Consider the following 13,070-nt stretch of genomic DNA (forward strand, 5'->3'; position numbering starts at 1 on the left):
AGAAAATTATGGACAGTGCTACATTTCATGAAAATAAAACCAAAAAGTATGAGGGACAAAAGAAAAAACTTCAATAATAAGGCATTGTTCTTGATTCTCTATCCTTTTCAAACATAATTAATAGCTTTAGCATCTGTGCCTTATTAAACTTCATGCTACTGGTATGAATGAAAAAGCTGAATACACAGGTTTGCAGATTTCAGGGAAGAACAATGGGGGGATAATTTGGCAGATAAACAAACCCAGCAATGACAACCAACTTAGGAGTAGTAGCTATGCTCCAACACAGCTTTGTTGGAGTTTCAAGGACTCTCCATTTACTAAAATGGTTGGCTCACCTCTGTGTCATACCTTCTTGAAGGTTCGGTTCAAAGCCTACCTTCAGCAGGAGGCCTTTCCCAGTGCATTCAACTACCGATGCCTTTCTTTTTCAGATTACTTTTCATCTGATCTCCATATATCTTGTACGTACCTAATTACTTACATATTCTCTCCTCCACTAGAATATAAGCTCTTCGAGGGCAAGGATTGTATGTTTTGCTTTTCTTGTATCTCCAGCTCTTAGCACATAGTAAATACTTAATAAGTGCTTGCTGAGGGCAATGGTATTTATTTACATTTCTGAAATTATAGAAAACTAAATTTATTTTTTCAACATTGCATAACATCCCTTGGAGACACTCTGGGTTATCTTAACTAGGAGGGAACAGCTGGTTTAAAGTTTTCTGTCTGAAGTGCCTCCATGATTTTAGCATGGGCAAGAATAAGAGGAGGTTATAGTAGTTCAACAATAAAAACATACCCAGGTTGCCATTTTCCATGCCTCTGATATCTGGACGAAGGCGGCAATCTGTAGGAGCTAAGATCTTTTCCATGTCCTTTTCTAGTTCATTGAGGCTCACAGTAAAACTGGTAAAATTATACATCTGGGAAAAAATACACATGAAAAAAGTTATTACTATAAGTGCCATTTATTTCTGTATACCAGGTTTTAATTTTTAAACTCAGATCATTATACCAAAAAAAAAAAATCCAGAACAAAAAACTTTCCCTGAATCAGCTTTAAATATAAAATAAGATGTTTTATTACCTGTTGCCTGGGATCAAAGTTAGTTATTGCATTCAACTGCCTATACTGGTCTCTTGGTTCCACTGCTGCACTGCATCAATTTTTGTTCTTCTCAATTCCACATATTCATCACTTATTACTGTACAATAATACTCTGTTCTATTCAATTACCACAACTTGTTCTGCCATTTTCCAATTAACTGGGCACCTACTTTGGGTCCAGTTTTTATACTACCACAAAAGTGCTACTCTGAAGATCTCACTAAATAGAGGACCATTTTTTTCTATCTTTGATATTTATTCTTGGACTATATGCCCATGAGGGATTAGTGGATGAGAAAAGTTTATTAATTTTAATAAATCAAAAGTTGTATCTAAAACAGTTAAATCAATTCATAATTCCAACAGTATATTAGTTTGCCTGTCTTTCCATAGCTTCTCCAACACTATTTCCTTCTTTTGTCATCTTTGCAACATTTTTATATCATTGATGACAGCATTCTTTCTTCTGAAAATTGTTCTTATCCTTCAACCACTTACCTATTGGGGAACGACTCTTGATCTTATGTATTTCAGTCAATTCCTTATATATCTTGGATATCAGACTTTCATCAGGGATATTGGATGCAAAGATTTTTCTCTCCCTCTTGACAGCTTCTTTTCTTGTGCTAGCATTTTGATTTTGTTCAGACAAAAGCCTTTTAATTTTCCATAATCAAAATTATCTACTTTTTCTTTTGTGATCTTTTCTAACCCTTATTTAGTTATAAATTCTTCCTCTAATTACAGATCCAAAAGGTACTTATCTCCTCTTCTCTAATTTTTAAAAATGATATGACCTTTCATGTTTAGGTCACTTAGTCAATTGGTGCTTATTGTGGTATGTGATGTAAATTACTGATCTAAAACCCATTTTGTATCAAAATACTTTTTAGTTTTCCCAGAATTTCTCGTCAAATAAAGAGGTACTTTGTCAATATTTGAGTTCTTGGGTTAATCCAACACAAGGCTGACATACTGAGTGCTTCTGGATCTTGATTATCCAATTTGTACTGATCTACTTTTCTTTCTTTTTTTGCATCTTTCTTTCTCTTTCATATACCAAATAGTTTTGATGATCTCTTTCTATCCAGACTTGTGATTCATCAGTGTAGGGAGCACATCCTGAGAAAATTCTCTCTACCAATCAGCAACTATTAGTCGTCTTAGAGGATTTCTTGGAGCACTAAGAGGTTAAGGGATTTGCTCAAGGTTACACAGCCAGTATGTATTAAGACAAAAATTGACTGCAAGTCAGCCTAAGATGCTGGCTCTCTATTCACTAGGTCATGCTGCCTCTCATCTTTTAATGATTATTCCTTTAAAATACCATAATCTGGTATCTGGTAATGCTAGACTCCTTTCATTCCTACTTTTTTCCTCTTTCATTATTTCCCTTGAGAAAGAGCTTTCATTCTTCAAATATAATGTTATTATTTTGTTTAGTTCTTTAAAGTAATTGCTTGGTAGTTTGGCAAAGCATCAAATTTGCAAAATAATTAAAGTAGTATTGTAATTTTTATTATATTGGTCCTGCCTATCAATAATGAATAATTTTTCAATTATTTTGTTTTCTTTCTTTCTGTAAAGAGGGTTTTACAACGTAATTACTCAAGTCCTGAGTGTATCTTGGTGGATTAATTCCCAAATGTTTTATTTATTTTATAGCTTTTTTGAAAGGGACTTTATAATTTCTTCTTTATTTTGTAACTATATAGAAATTCTGATAATTTTTGTGGATATATTTTGTATTGTGATGCTTTACTGAAGCTATTGTTTCAATTAGTTTCTTCCTTAATTCTGTGAAGTCTTCTAAGCAAACATCCAGGTCATCTGCAAAGGGGAATCATTTCACCTCCTCTTTACTAATATTTATACATTTACTATTTCTCTCCTGCTTTATTACCAGTATTTGTAGAATACTGTCAAATAATAATGAAGAAAGTAAACAATAATCCTTGCTTTACCATTGTTTTATATGACAAACTTTTAGCATTTCTTCATTCCAAATAATGAGAGTTCTTAGTTTCAGATATATACTTTTAATTAAAATAAAGAAGGGCTCTTCCATGCTTATGTGTTTAGGGTTTTGAAGATAAATGAGCACTGTATTTTAATGAATGCTTATTCTGCAGCTATGATACAATTATATGTGCTTTTTGTTGGTTTTGTTTAAAGCTATGATTTTAGTGGCCAGTGCTAGTAGAAAACTACAAATCTTTTCATCTTTGATTTCAACCATTAAAAGGAACATGCTTAATATTCAATTCAACAAAAAAATTATTAAGCAACTACCATGTGCAAGGCTCTGGGATTACAAAGACAAAAATGAGGAAGATTTATGTTTTGTTCAAAATAGCTCAGAAAAACTAATCTTTAGGACACTGCTTCTTAACTCTTTTTGGTGTCACAGACTTCTTTGTCAGCCTAGTTAAGCCTATGGTCCCCTTCTCAAGACGTTTGTTGCCTACATTCACAACTGAGAGAAATGCTAAATTTCAGTGATTGGTGAAAATTAAAATGTCATTTTCTCCCTCATTCAAGTTCACTGACTCCCTGGGTCCACTGATCTGAGGTTAACAATCAAGAGTCCCTCAAACATCATTTCAGGACAGGCAATTTAAGCCTAAGATTAGGCATGCAAATACATATCCCTGTTTTTCTAAGACAGCATGACTAAGCACCTCCATACCTCTCCAGGCTACCTGTAAGGGCCAAACCTCACAATTCCTACATTCTCAGATCTGCCCTGTCTCCAGATTCTATCCCCTACATCTTTTTCTCTACTCTGTATCCCTACATGACTGACATTAGGATTACATGCTCAGAAATACCTTTGTAAACCGAGTGTTGTTATTCTACTATGCATTTACCTGAGAAGAATTTGGAGGCCTTGTGTTTATCCTCCAGAGGAGCTCGCTGCCAGGTATGACTTGCACTGTATCTTGGCTCTCAGGCACATTATCAACCACATCACTCTCAGATTTTTCAGTCTCATTTTCCTAAAATATGTAAAACCTGTGTTTAATCTGGAATTTATTCATTCATCCAACAAACATTATTAAGCACCTAATGTGTATAGAACACTGTGCTAGGTCTAGGCACTGAGGCACAAAGTTTACAAGTTTATAAGACATGATCCCTGTGCTCTTGGGATTTACAGTTTGGGAAGGGGAGTCATACGTAGATAATTTAAAGGCATAATATCACATCTTAAATGGATTAGAAAAGTACAAAATAAAGTGGTAAATTTTGAGGCATAGGTTGTTATTGAAAAGGGAAACCAGGGAAGAATTCATGGAGGAAGTAGCATTTAAAAGACTCTAATGGAGGGTAAGAAATTAATAGGTAAGAAAGAGGGCAGGTCATTCCAGTAAAAGGAAATGGCATGAGCGAAGGAATGGAATCTGATGAGTACAAAGCCTGAGAAATTAAGTTTAGATGGATTGTTGGGGGGTGGGAAGGTAGCGCAGTGTCAGATTGTGAAGAGTCTTGAAAGCAAGGCAAAAGACAATGAACTCTGCCCGGTAGGCAAGGGGCAGCCACTGAAGATTTTTGAGAGGAGAAAAGATATACACATAAGGAAGATAATGTGGCAATTCACAGGATGGAAGAGAGAGGCAGAAATACTGGAGGCAGAGAGAGCAGTGAACTTAAGCAGTTAAGAGGTCACTTGAACAGTCCAGGTAAGTGGAATTATGTTTAAAAGAGGGTAGCAGCAATAGCAGGAATAGTAATGGGGAAAGAAAGGAAAGATGTTGTGGGGGTAGAATGGACAGAACTTGGTAAATGACTAGATATGAGAGGTGATGGAGAGGGAAAAGTCAGAAAACACCAAGGTTCTTTTTAATATGATAGACACTTCATAAACCCTAATTCTGAGTCCCATGCAGTCATCTGTGAAATTAAACTTCTGTTAAAAGGTCCATAAAGTTTAAGACTTCTTAAAATTTAGTCACACACACCCTTCCTATTCTCTGCTAACTTATTATTTTTTGTTAAACAAATTAAAGTATGCACTATTAACTATATAAATAAATAAAATTCAAAGTTCATAGGAATACTAGTGCTATATAGAAATTCCTATAGCAGAGAACACTTCTAGGAAATGACTTTTTTAACAGAATAGGTGCATTATTTATGCTCAGCCTTAGTATTGAAAATTTCTGCACATAATCAACCAAGAGAAAAAGATGCTGACTTTTTTATGGCCATAAAAAGATTTTTTTTAAAAACAGCCTTTGCAAATTAAGCAGTATGTTAACAAATTAATAGCTCAATTAATATTCAAAATTGGGGAAAATACTCTATTGAATTCTTACCTATCCTTTAAAGCTCAAATCAAAAGCTACCTTCTTCACAAAGCTTTCCCTGATACCCCACAAGTAATAATCTTCCCCCAACGATTTCACATAGTACTTTTTTTTAAACTCTCTAAAGCACTTGTCATATAATATTGGCCTTAACTCAATTATGGTAAACTATTGCTTAACTCTTATTCCTTTAATTAGAGTGTAAGCTTCATGAAGGCTGGAACCGTTACTCAACTTCTTACCTACCACAGCTGAATGCAGTAAGGTTGCTTACACAATACAAGGCTCAAAGTGAAGACGTAAAAGTTTCACAAACTGACCATTTGTTCATGAAATCTTAAAAATCTATACTTTTAAACTGAGTGGACATTACAGTAGAAAGACATGGAAGAGAGCACCCATAGAGGCTGAACGCTAAACAGGAAAGAAACTACTTTGAACTTCAAAAGGTTGTACAAACTAAAATTTAAAAAGCTACCTTTGTAATATTATTTTCAAAGTACTCAAAATTTCCAATAAAACTTCCACTATTTAACTGTTTAAGCACATGTTTACTATGGTGTTCCCAAATCATTCAACACCAACTGTAGTTTAATTTCCTATATAAACCAATAGGCCCAGGCTCTTAGTCTGGTTTCTACTGTCCAAAGCTTTTGTGAGTTGCTAACAAGTGCACTATAGCAGCTAAGTTGCTTCAGACAATTCCTGCCTTCCTGGTATCCAGTTGATTGTACTTTAATTCCAAAGCACTTTATGAAATGTCACTATATAAGATTTGAATGCTAAACTTCAGAAATTATCAACAACTTCATGTTAATAAAACAGGGAAAAATTTAATAAACATCATTTCCCCCCTTTCTTGAGGGTTTTTATTAAGGAAAAAACATATCTTACTCAATTTAGAGTATAGTCAGAGCATCATCAATTTGGGGAAAGAAACTGTCTGTTTTGAGAGTATCCAGCACTCTTCTCTCTTAAAGGTTTTACCAGTGTCAATTTGCTCACAGCCTTTCAAAACTGAGTAGGGTAAACCAAAGGGTAAAATATACACTTTCCCTTATTAAGTAATTTACATACAACACAACACTGCATAATATTGGTTCAGAGTGGCTAAATGCCTTTTTAAATGGAATTTTTATTTGAGATCATACTGATCTTCAACGACACATTTCTGTCATCCAGATGTATATTTCTGTCCTCGAGACATAGGCCATTTCCATTTGGTGATTCTTAGGTAGAAATAACCTCAGTATCTACACACTCAGCTACAAGACAGTATTATATATAGGATCATTTATTCAAAGTTGGAAGGAGTCTCAGAGGTAATTTAGTCCAACCCCCTCACATATATACATATATTTATGTGTGTAAAGATATATGCATATATGTGTAATGTATTAGACAAGGACATGGGGGGAATACACAAAGGAAACTTTGGTGGTTTAGCTTGCCAGTTGAATTTACTGATTAAAAGAATGAAAAATAAAGCTTGAAAATTGCTTCAATAAATTGAAACAGGGGCAGCTAGGTGGCACAGACAGTAGAGCACCAGCCCTGGAGTCAAGAGGACCTGAGTTCAAATCCAGCCTCATATATTTGACACACTAGCTGTGTGACCTTGGGCAAGTCACTTACCCCCAATTGCCCTGCCTTCCCCCCTCCAAAAAAAAAAAACAAATTGAAACAGCACTTTGTAAAAATGAACCTAGTATTTTATAACTTGCTGAAAAGGTTAAAACATGTATAAAGACATCAATCAATAGATAACATTTGAGGACAACCTTTCTTTTAAACAGAAGTATGAGTTTTTTTTAAAATAAACGAGCATTAATGGTGAAAGTGACTATTATAGTCCATTTATATCCCAATGTAAAATAAAAGTGACAAAGTATGGCAGATGTTGACTGTTTGTTAAATCAACAATGAACATCTCCAGTGTACTCCAATTTATTTAATAGAAATCAGGTGCTGTTCTTTTCAAATTCCAGCTTTAATTTTAGACTGAAGAAAGAGCTAGTCCAAAAGTACAATATTGCACAGGGCTAAGAGAAAAAGATTTTTTTTTCTCACTACTGGATTATTATTGAATACATTATCTAGTATGCAAAACTAAAGGGAAGGAAAAGATATGGGCTTATAATTATAAGCATTAACTATCAGGGCAAAAAAAATCACAGAACTTAAATGTCTTTATGGGAAATGTGCCAGAACACAGACCCTGCAAGGCGAAATACTTTTAAATGAGATTTATTTTCCTGTCTTTGGGGTGGGTAATCACTAAGACATTAGAAAGATGTGAACTCAAATGACATTCAACTCAGTTTTCAGTTTCAATCAGCTCCAAAAACCAGCTAGCCTGTTTCATTACGACAGAAAAACTATAACCACCCCACTCATTTCCCACTTCTTATCTGGGGACACTAAGGTACACTGTGGTCTTCTTATAGGTTAGCTGAAGTAAGGATGATTTGCTAGATGTCAGTAATCATGAGCTAATTTATACACATTTACTCTGAAGCCCTTCATCCACCTATTTTTGTTCTCAGATAGGATACAAAAATTCACAGGAACACTTATTCCAAGTATTAGAAACCTTACCGGTTTTGCTTTTTTCTGGAGGTCTCCTTTTCTTTCATGCTTTTTGTAGGATTCATAGGAAACAGGATCTATGCCCCATAAACATTCCGTCCACTTGCCATATATCATAAAGAGCTTCTTTTTGCTGTGGTCAAAAAGGAACTTTATTTTCTTTTTTGCACAGTTAATATAAATTATAAACTATTCATTTAAATTAGCAGGATTTTAATTTCAATAGTAGCTCTAGCTTCCTCTTTTGGCATTTTTTTCCTTCAGAGTATCTGGGCTGCCTCTGGGCACAAAAACACTGAAAGACTAGTTTAGATCATTTATTCTAATTACTATGGACAGAATATTCATGCTCTTAGTTCATTCCCTCAAAAAAGTTAAGATCTATTGGGAGGGCAGAAAAGAATGTGAGAGTGTGAAAAATGGAAAAGCTGAATGGCAATGCTACAAGGCGCAAAAAGGATCAAGTTGCAAAATGTTCAACTCAGTTATTAAGGGTTAAAAAAATAAAAAGAAGGCATAGAAGTTTCAGCATTACAGAATGGATCACTTCCCTTGGATAAGAATTTGGAAGAAAGGAATAAATTAAAGGATTGAGAAGTATATGGCCAGTAGTGAGGAAGAAAAAAGAATGATATGCCTGTGGTCAAGGCTTAAGGGATGACATAAAGTATCTGATTTTTCTAGTGATAGAGCCAATATTCCCTTGAGCTTGGGTTTAATTACTTCTAGAGGTCACTTTCACATCTGTTCAACAGCTTAAAAGGTAACATATATGTTTATGTTTTTCTAGCATGGAGAGTAGTAGAAGGGTGCCACCTTTGAAAGGTCTGCCTGGAATCAGTACTAAACTTGAAGTCAGGAAAGATCTGGATTCTAAGCCTGCCTGTGACACTGGAATGCATGAACCCTGGGCAAGATGTTTAGCCTCTATGAGCCTCAGTTTCCTCATCTGTAAAAAGGAGATAACAGCAATAGGGTTACTGTGAAGAGCAAATGTGGAAACTTATGTGAAGAGCTCTATATGCCTTAAAATGCCATGTAATTGTTAACTATTAGTATTATTAGTGTTATCGTAAAGGTACTATTATCTGTGAAGTTCATACCAGGGATTGGGCAAGCATAGTGATCTAACAGTAAGAAAAATGATCTGTTCCTCAGAGGAAAATTACAATTACAAAGGTACATTTCAGGAATAATGCAATCTAACCTAAAAGCAGAAAACTAGAAAATCAAGAAGAAGGAAGAATATGCACACCCAGAGTGAGTGAGCACCAGGACTCCAAATCACATGCCCTGGATAGAAACCCTTGAAAATATGTCTCTCTAAAGTGCCTTGATATGAGTATAAAAAGAGTTTTCATGATGCATAAGACTGGCTCTTCAGTAGTTGAGAATTAGTGTGTGTGCAATGCAACCTTCTTTCTGCTCTAATGAACAAGCCTGCTGTTCTTTCAAATGTGTAAGTTGAATTCTAATTTATTCAAATGAAGGAAACTCCTTAATCCTTTTTTTCCAAGTTATTTTATGGGTTATTTGAACAGGTCTTAAAATCCAATAGGGCATGGAAGGCTAAGAAAAATCAAATGTTTTCAATTTAAAATGCAAATTTTCAATTAAAAGAAACCATAATTTAATTCTAGTTTTTCATTTCTTGGATGAGGAAGCTAAACCTCAGAGAGGTGAAATGACATGGCCAATAAGGGTCACGTTTCACAAAAGCCACTAAAATAACTTAAGGCAAAGACAGGTTGTTTATTATAATATCACTAACAATTTATCTGCTTGCAAAAAGTAAAAAAGGTATTTAAACTATGAAACCCAAAAAGCCAAGCATGAAAAAAAATAGCTCTCATCACAAACTAGTTAATGAGGCTCAGCTTTGAGCAGACAAAAGGTACACAGTGAAACCAAATTCACACTTCTGCTTTTAAGCTGGCAACGTGATTTCTCAAAAGGAATATATGTGAGAAAATTACACAAATCACATATTATTAAGATCACTGATGAAGACAGTATCATCACAGAAGATATCTTCCTAGGGTTCTAATCACCTATCACTATACCAAAAACAAAATCCATCTATTAAATGGTTTCCCTAACTTTTCTAATTTGAAAATATGTTCTACATAGACAAGCTATAGATATAACCAAATCTAATAAAAACAGTAGCAATTTGAGGATTTTAATCAAGAGTAAAAGGAAGCAATAAAGGTTTTACTTTTAATCCCGCTGGCAAATTATTCAAACATTTTATGATGTCCAATCATAAGAGAAACAACATGGAGTAGTGGCCAGAAAGCCAGCCTCAGAGTAAGAATAATCGGGGTTCAAGTCTTTTCCCAGACACAGAAGCTATATAACTCTGGCCAAGCCATTTAAACTGTCTGTGCTCCCTAGAAATTCTCAAAAACTCTAAGTTGCAGAATACTTGTTGATTTGCATTGGTAGAAAGAGTTTCCTTACTAGTAAGTTCCTCTACACCAATGAAATCATAGGTCTAGATGGAAAAAAAATTTTAATTTCAAAACAATTATTTTCAAAAATTAAAGTCCAATTTAAAATAATTTTTTAAAAGACACTTTGTTTAAAGACAGAAACTACTTTGAACCAACAATGATTTGCACCTACCTTTTGTCCTGAATGTATCCTTCTATTTTGTGGAGTTCTTTCCCAAACAGCCCACATGATTTAAAGTTAAGTACACACTTATCTCCAGTTCTAGAAGAGAAACCATAGAAGTCTACTGCATTATAAAAATTTTCCCATCACATTTCAAAAATTACAAGCAATCTGTCTAGGAAGTATTCAAGGTTTAGAACCAGTTCAAATAGAATCCCTTTATCAATTTTTTTTTGCTGTCATCTGATGATCTTCACAACATTCTCCTGCCTTACTAAGTGACACAGGCACAGGCCTCCTCTTCTCCCCATCCTCTGCCATAATTTCTGGCAACCTGGATAGTTACATAAATGACCCTAATACCCAGGCCTCTCAATCCTTTAACATCAAATCCTATGACATCCAATAAAATTCAACCATTTATTAAATGCTTTCTATGTGCCAGGTACTATATGAAATACTGGGAATACAAAGAAAAAGAAACAGTCCCTGCCCCCGAGGAGCTTATACTCCATTGGGGGAAAATAGCATGTGCAAGTAAGGTAATATGATGTGATACAAAATAATTTCAAGAAGGTATTACTAACTAGGAGAAGATGAGAATCAGGAAATGACTTGCTTAAGAGGTAGCCACCTGAGCAGTACTTTTAAAGAAGCTCAGGATTCTATGAGGCAGAGAGGAGGAAACAGTATGTTCTATACATGGGAGACAACTTGTACAAAACCACAGAGGCAGGAGTTGAAATCTCACTTAATGTGGAGTGAGCAGAATAACGTGACTGGAACAAAGAATGAGTAAAAGAAAGAAATATGAAATAAGACTAGGAAGCTAAATAGAAGCCTGTGGAGGCCTATAAGCCTGTAGGCTGAGAATTGTTTTATCCTAGAGGCAACAGAGTTACTGAAGATTTTTTTTATAAGGTTTGATGTGGTCAGATGTATTTTGGGAAATGTGTTTAACTTGGCAGCCATATTTGAACTGGAGAGTAATTAGTAGGCTATTGTAATACTTCGTGTGTGAAGTGAGGAAAATTTGAACTAAGACAGAGGTTCTATATATGCCTACAAGGTATCTAGTTGCAAATGTGAGACTAGAGTTCGAGAAAAAGATTAGGACCCAGGATACATACATACACATACACACAGACACAAAATGTATATATCACACACACAAACACACACATACATATAGCATTGAATATGTATATATAGGAGCAATTAGGTAAAGGGGGCAGCTAGGTGGCACAGTGGCTACAGCACTAGACTTGGAATCAGGAAGAATAATCTCCTAAGTTCAAATCTGGTCTCAGATACTTCCTAGCTGTGTGACCCTGGGCAAGTCACTTAACCCTTTTTGCTTCAGTTCCTCATCCGTAAAATGAGCTGGAGAAGGAAATGGCAAACTACTCCAGTATCTTTGCCAAGAAAACCCCAAATGGTCATAAAGAGTTGGACACGACTGAAAAACAACAAATATGTGTGTGTGTACATATATAAAGATACACACACACATCAAATGAGGTTGTATTCAAAGTACTTTATAAACCTTAAAGGGTTTTGTGAATTTAAGTTATTTTTATTTCTAAATTCTCCACTTTTTTGCAAATGCACAGAAATGATCATTTAACCCATGGGAACTGAGGAGAGCACCAAGGAAGAAAGTTTACCAAGATAAAAGAAGACAGACAGAGCCTTGGGGCCACCCACCCTTAGTAATCAGGAAGAAGATGATCCATGAAAGAAAATCAAGAATGAGTGTAGAGGGAAGGAAGAAATCCAAGGGAAGAGAGAATGTTCAGGAGGAGGGGTTAGTTAACAGCATCAAAAGCTACAGAGAGGTCAAGGAGAATAAAGACTAAGAAAAATTCATTGGATTTAGTAGTTAGGATCATTGGTAACTTTGGATCGTTTTAGATGAATCAAGTCAGAGTTAAGGGGATTGAGAAATGAGTGGAAAATGAAGAAACAGAAGCAACTGTAGTAGATTGCTTTGTCTAGGATTTTATCTCTGACAAGATGAAAATATATAGGATAATAGCTTGAGAGAATGGCAGCAACAAGTGAAGGATTTTTTTTAGAAGATGGAGGAGACTTGGTAATGTCTATAGGCAGGAGAGAAGGAGTCACTGAATCAAGAGAGGCTGAATATGAGAAAGAAAGAGAATGTGGGAGGGGGGAGCCTCCTAAAGGATAAGTGTACAAGTGGAGAGGTTAGGTTTAGAAAGGAGAATGCCCACCTCTTCAGAGACTAGAGCAAAGAAAGAGAGAATGGGGGATGATGGACTGAGATTTGAAGATGTGGAGTGGGAGTAGGAGAGGAAGTTTGTAAAGGAAACCCTCTATTTCTTTTCAGTAAAGTATGTAACAAGGTCTTCTGTTGACAGGGAGTGGGAAGAAAGTGCATAATGAGAGAGGTTTGTAATAGCCACTGTGAAGACTGT

At 35.2% G+C, this 13,070-nt stretch overlaps 1 protein-coding gene across 6 annotated transcripts in view; it reads right to left on the reverse strand.

Annotated features, from left to right (window-relative positions):
* OSBPL2 (oxysterol binding protein like 2) overlaps positions 1–13,070 on the reverse strand; it is a 114,090-nt gene that overhangs the window by 13,789 nt on the left and 87,231 nt on the right. For all 6 annotated transcript variants that reach the window (XM_036749424.1, XM_036749421.1, XM_036749426.1 and 3 more), the window contains 4 exons: positions 10,639–10,728; positions 8,020–8,143; positions 3,982–4,110; positions 803–926 (listed from right to left, as the gene is read on the reverse strand). In XM_036749424.1, the coding sequence (XP_036605319.1) occupies positions 803–926; positions 3,982–4,110; positions 8,020–8,143; positions 10,639–10,728 (467 nt within the window). The remainder of the gene's footprint in view (positions 1–802; positions 927–3,981; positions 4,111–8,019; positions 8,144–10,638; positions 10,729–13,070) is intronic.

The sequence above is a fragment of the Trichosurus vulpecula genome, chromosome 3 (assembly GCF_011100635.1).
Source record: "Trichosurus vulpecula isolate mTriVul1 chromosome 3, mTriVul1.pri, whole genome shotgun sequence".
NCBI lineage: Eukaryota > Metazoa > Chordata > Mammalia > Diprotodontia > Phalangeridae > Trichosurus > Trichosurus vulpecula.